This window comes from Leptodactylus fuscus, chromosome 8, assembly GCF_031893055.1.
Source record: "Leptodactylus fuscus isolate aLepFus1 chromosome 8, aLepFus1.hap2, whole genome shotgun sequence".
Taxonomy (NCBI): domain Eukaryota; kingdom Metazoa; phylum Chordata; class Amphibia; order Anura; family Leptodactylidae; genus Leptodactylus; species Leptodactylus fuscus.
This window is the reverse complement of record NC_134272.1, coordinates 2254629-2260628: the sequence shown is the minus strand read 5'-3', so window position 1 is coordinate 2260628 and position 6000 is coordinate 2254629. Positions and strand designations below refer to the sequence as shown.

Below are 6000 nucleotides of genomic sequence, written 5' to 3'. Positions count from 1 at the left end.
TGGTGTACACTTGTTGCGGGTGTATACACTGGTTGGTGTACACTTGTTGGGGGTGTATACACTGGTTGGTGTACACTTGTTGGGGGTGTATACACTGGTTGGTGTACACTTGTTGGGGGTGTATACACTGGTTGGTGTACACTTGTTGGGGGTGTATACACTGGTTGGTGTACACTTGTTGGGGGTGTATACACTGGTTGGTGTACACTTGTTGGGGGTGTATACACTGGTTGGTGTACACTTGTTGCGGGTGTATACACTGGTTGGTGTACACTTGTTGGGGGTGTATACACTGGTTGGTGTACACTTGTTGGGGGTGTATACACTGGTTGGTGTACACTTGTTGCGGGTGTATACACTGGTTGGTGTACACTTGTTGGGGGTGTATACACTGGTTGGTGTACACTTGTTGGGGGTGTATACACTGGTTGGTGTACACTTGTTGCGGGTGTATACACTGGTTGGTGTACACTTGTTGGGGGTGTATACACTGGTTGGTGTACACTTGTTGGGGGTGTATACACTGGTTGGTGTACACTTGTTGGGGGTGTATACACTGGTTGGTGTACACTTGTTGGGGGTGTATACACTGGTTGGTGTACACTTGTTGGGGGTGTATACACTGGTTGGTGTACACTTGTTGGGGGTGTATACACTGGTTGGTGTACACTTGTTGGGGGTGTATACACTGGTTGGTGTACACTTGTTGCGGGTGTATACACTGGTTGGTGTACACTTGTTGGGGGTGTATACACTGGTTGGTGTACACTTGTTGCGGGTGTATACACTGGTTGGTGTACACTTGTTGGGGGTGTATACACTGGTTGGTGTACACTTGTTGGGGGTGTATACACTGGTTGGTGTACACTTGTTGGGGGTGTATACACTGGTTGGTGTACACTTGTTGCGGGTGTATACACTGGTTGGTGTACACTTGTTGGGGGTGTATACACTGGTTGGTGTACACTTGTTGGGGGTGTATACACTGGTTGGTGTACACTTGTTGGGGGTGTATACACTGGTTGGTGTACACTTGTTGGGGGTGTATACACTGGTTGGTGTACACTTGTTGCGGGTGTATACACTGGTTGGTGTACACTTGTTGCGGGTGTATACACTGGTTGGTGTACACTTGTTGCGGGTGTATACACTGGTTGGTGTACACTTGTTGCGGGTGTATACACTGGTTGGTGTACACTTGTTGCGGGTGTATACACTGGTTGGTGTACACTTGTTGCGGGTGTATACACTGGTTGGTGTACACTTGTTGGGGGTGTATACACTGGTTGGTGTACACTTGTTGCGGGTGTATACACTGGTTGGTGTATACTTGTTGCGGGTGTATACTCGGCCCCGCCACTCTTACACGTCACTCAGATCCCGGAGCACGTGACCGCTGTTGCTAGGGAGAGCTGTCCTCTGTCAGCTTCCGTAGTAACAGGGTGGGGGCGGGCGCTGAGTGTGACGAGGAGGCGGGGCAGAGCGCGCTGTTTACTTCCGGGGGTCTCTCTGGAGAGGGGCTTTCAGTTCCGGGGCAGTATCCGGCCCGGTCCCAGCGCTGGGTTGGTGCTTTACGCGGAGGGATCGCCCCCCTCCGTCTGAGAGGGTTGCGGGCCCCGGGAGGCCCAGCGGCGGCGGGGGGGAAAGATATGGATAAACTGACCATCATTTCAGGATGTCTGTTTCTGGCTGCGGATATCTTTGCCATCGCCAGCATCGCCAACCCGGACTGGATAAACACCGGGGAGTCCGCGGGTGAGTGAGGGGAGCGGGGGTTGCGGGCTCCGGGTGTGGAAGGGCCATATGGTGGGCATGGGATATGGCGCCGGGGGACACGGGGGTATATGTGTGAGGAAGGGGGGGTCATGGGGTGTATATGTATGGAATGGGGGGGACATGGGGGTGTATATGTATGGAATGGGGGGGACATGGGGGTGTATATGTATGGAATGGGGGTGTATATGTATGGAATGGGGGGTCATGGGGTGTATATGTATGGAATGGGGGAGTCATGGGGTGTATATGTATGGAATGGGGGGGTCATGGGGTGTATATGTATGGAATGGGGGGGTCATGGGGTGTATATGTATGGAATGGGGGGGACATGGGGGTATGTGTGTGAGGAAGGGGGGGTCATGGGGTCTATCTGGAGAGGGAGACTCATGGAGTATATGGGGGGACGTGGGGGGTTTATGGGGAGGGGGCATGGGGTATATCTGTGGAATGGGGGGCACATGGGGGTGTATGTGTGTGGAATAGGGGGTATATGAGGAGGCATGGGGTATATCTGTGGAGTAGGGGAGACATGGGGTATATTTAGAGAGCGCTGTCTCAGGTACAGGACTCTACATGGCCGTCTATAGGATGCGCCCCCTGTGGCTGTCTGTGGTCAGTCCGGCTCTGTATATTGGGGGCCGCTCTCCACAGTATTTGGGGCCAGTATGTCGTCTCCTGCACTCTCTTGGCTGTGACTGTCTGACCGCAGCCCAGATGTCTCTTCTTTAAATGTAAATGGTTGAAGATGAAATGAGATTTTATGGCTCCTCTGCAGGTCTGACCCCTTGAGGGGCCACTGAGTGAGGCCATTCTCTCTCCCCCCCCCCCCCCCCAATATTTCCTCAGCCGTCCTCTCTGACATGGCCACCAGCCATAGTGACAATGTGGGGACGGCCCTGGATTAGTGAGTACTGGGCACAGTGTGGGGGTGTCTCGGCTGAGTGGGCACCATGGGGGGTGGCGGACACATGAAGTGAGTTTTTCAGTCTTGAAGCCCCGGGGATGTTGTGCAGGATTCTGAGGGCACAGACCAGGGGCAGGAATGGCTGAGGACATGCGCTGACCCTGGGAACAGGACATGCGGTGAAGGGCAGGACTTCTTTGGATGAGAGGTTTCTGTCATGGCGTCCATGATTTTATTGCACTGGTTACTCCGACATCTTTTATGAAATCTGTAACTGACATCTCTAACACAGATGTGAACACTGCCCGATAGATATAAACTGATATATGGAGAAGAAACCAGTAATGGCTGTGCCACCGCCGCCATTGTGATGATTCTGATCCTCTGTTATTGTCGAGTCTTGGTGGTGTTCTATTGCAGGTTATTGCTGGTGCCGTGTCCATGTTCTGTGTTACTTGTCCTGTAGAGATGAGCGAACAGTAAAATATTAGATATTTGTTCCGAACAGCCGCTCAATATGTGACTATTGGAAGGAATATGGAACCCCATTATAGTGTATGGGAGAAAATGCTCCGTTTCAGGGGATCCCACCATTCACCTCAGGAGAGTCACCAAGTCCACTATGACACCCCAGGAAATGATGCCAACACCTCTGCAATGTAACTGGGCCAGCAGGGGGCGCATGTCTGGGGGCATCAAGTACCTTTATTATGTCGGGATCCCTGTCATCTTGCAATATGCCGGAGATGACTTTTTCCCATAAGAATGCATTGACCAGTGTTGATTAGCCAGTGTACAGCATTCGGCCAATCAACGCTGGTTCTGCCGGAGGAGGTGGAGTCTAAGATCCATCCACAGCAGTTTCCATTGTGGTCCGACCTCAGATGTAGCAGAGCTGAGTGTGCAGCATGGTTCAGCACACATTCAGTACTGCTACATCTGAGATCGGACCACAATGGAAACTGCTGTGGATGGATCTTAGACTCCGCCTCCTCCGGCAGAACCAGCGTTGATTGGCCAAATTCTGTACACTGGCCAATCAATGCTGGTCAATGCATTCCTAAAGACATATCGCAAGCTGCCAGGGATCCCGACCAGATAGAGCCCCAAAGATCTGGGTGAGTGACATTCCCCCCTAAATAAAGGTAACCCCTAGCTAACCCTGCCTGTACATCTGTCCCTGTCTCACAGTCACATAGGTCACAGTCCCAAATTAATCGAATGTTAAACTCACCATTCGCCTAAACTGGAGGTCACCTGATTTCGGCCGCCAATTACTTTTTCAGATTTTTTTTGATGCCTCCGTTGTCGTAGTTCCTGTCCCACCTCCCCTGCACAGTTATTGGTGCAAAAAACATGCAAGGGAAGGGGGGAGGGGATACAAATTTTTACTGCGTTTGCGGCCTGATAGTTGATCGAATGGTGTTTGCTCATCTCTACTGTCCTGTATAATGGGGGGGGGTCACATAGTTATGGGGTACCTGAGGGGGGGGGGGCATGTCCATGCTGCTTGTCTGTGTTGATGATTCAGCCTTGCATCTTCTCTCTTACTTTGCTGTTATTTGTCTTTCCTACTTCTCCAAATTACAGGGCTTGTCCAGAATATCTGATTTTATAGGATAGGCCATAAATATCTGTTTGGTGGGGGCCCTAAGGCAGCCCCCCTCCAAATAACTGTACCAGCTGCTTCTGGCACCCATATTGTACACCACCTGGAAGGCTCCGCTCCCTCTATAGTCCCTCTAGCTCCTCCCCCTTTGATTTTGATGGGACATAAACCCCACAGTACTCTCTTTCCACCATTGTGTGTCTGGTAAATCTTATCATCTACATTGCCTTTTATTGTATCTGCACAGACTTAAAGGGGTTGCCCCAAATCTATTTTTCTTCCCGATGGCTTATCCACAGGTCAGGTCATCAGTTTCTGATTTGTGGGGTCTGACGCCCAGTCCCTGTACAGATCAGCTGTTCTGGCAGTGTCTGGGTGCATGGGGGGGTGCGGGCTCTGGTGTTGATGTATTCGGAGCGGTGCACCAGCCTTTTCCACTGTACAGCAGGGGCTCTGGGGGAGCGCAGCTCTGCTCCTATTCCTTCAGCAGGAGGGGGACGCACATGCTCTGTCCACTGCCGCACTTGCTGACTTCCAGAGGATCTGGTCAGGTATCGGACCCCCCACCACAGACCACACAGGTCATCAGTATGAACAATCCATTTGGGTCTGGTTAACCCTGTTAAGGAGTTTATCAGTGAGACAGAATATATTCGGGTGTCCAATGACACAATATCTGCTCTTGTACCCCGGGATCAGCCCCATGAATTCCCATTTACCCCCTTTCATTAATAAGGTGCCCTGAATGTGGCTCCATAATACTTATCCAATCAGTTGTCCTCATATATGGCACATGTCTTGGGGTTAATTTGTTTATCTTTATGGCTTTTGGGGCGATCAGGGGTTCAGTAGGTTCTGACGTCCCTTCCATTGTTTGCCTGTAGATGAGTTACCCACAGGGGGCTATTAAGGTAATTCTACCCCCTCAGTGCCCTTGTACTTGGGCTAATAATTGAGCCGCGGCTTTCATATTGCTGACCTTTTCCCCCATGTGGGTGCCCTTGTGGTGGTGGTGGAGATATTTGATGTGCCCCCGTTCCCGGACCCTTAGATAGCTGAGTGTTCATTGAGCAGCTTATTCTATAAACTCGCCACATCCATGTCTGTTGGATTGCCCAAGTGTAAATGTCTTTTTTCATGTTGTGGTGTTTTTAAGGTGAATTTGGCCTCACAATCCACCTACAAAAAGCAAGCGGTGATTGTCCCCCAGATGGTTGGCCGGACCCACATGGATATTTATCTAATGTTTATGGTTCCGTAATCTAAAATCTCTTCAAATGGGAAAATGTGTGCGAGAAGACGTTACATGGCGAGCGCGGCCGGTTTATTATTGTAGCGGTTTCCATACCAGGAATGTTTCATATCCCTCATCCCCCAAATATCTGTCTGCAGCGCCGTGTACAGGTCCCGACTACCTGAGTAGTCGCCTCCTCTAGTAGATGCCTGTAGTCACCGCGAGCCTGTCTATCACGGATCTGCTTCACATCTATTCTATACGGAGCTTGTCCTGACCAGCCAGTATAAATTGGAGCGAAGTTGTAGATAGGGGGGGGGGCTGGGAGCGAGGTGGTAGATGGGGGGGCTGGGAGTGAGGTTGTAGATGGGGGGGGGGGGCTGGGAGCGAGGTGGTAGATGGGGGGGCTGGGAGCGAGGATGTAGATGGGGGGGTGGCTGGGAGCGAGGATGTAGATGGGGGGGGGGCTGGGAGCGA

General features: G+C 51.4%; 1 protein-coding gene across 1 annotated transcript in view; it reads left to right on the top strand.

Moving 5' to 3' along the window:
- Positions 1-1520: 1520 nt before the first annotated feature.
- Positions 1521-6000, top strand: part of MOSMO (modulator of smoothened) — a 28742-nt gene continuing 24262 nt past the window's right edge. The window contains exon 1 of the mRNA XM_075284390.1: positions 1521-1755. Within this exon, the coding sequence (XP_075140491.1) occupies positions 1650-1755 (106 nt within the window). The 5' untranslated portion in view covers positions 1521-1649. The remainder of the gene's footprint in view (positions 1756-6000) is intronic.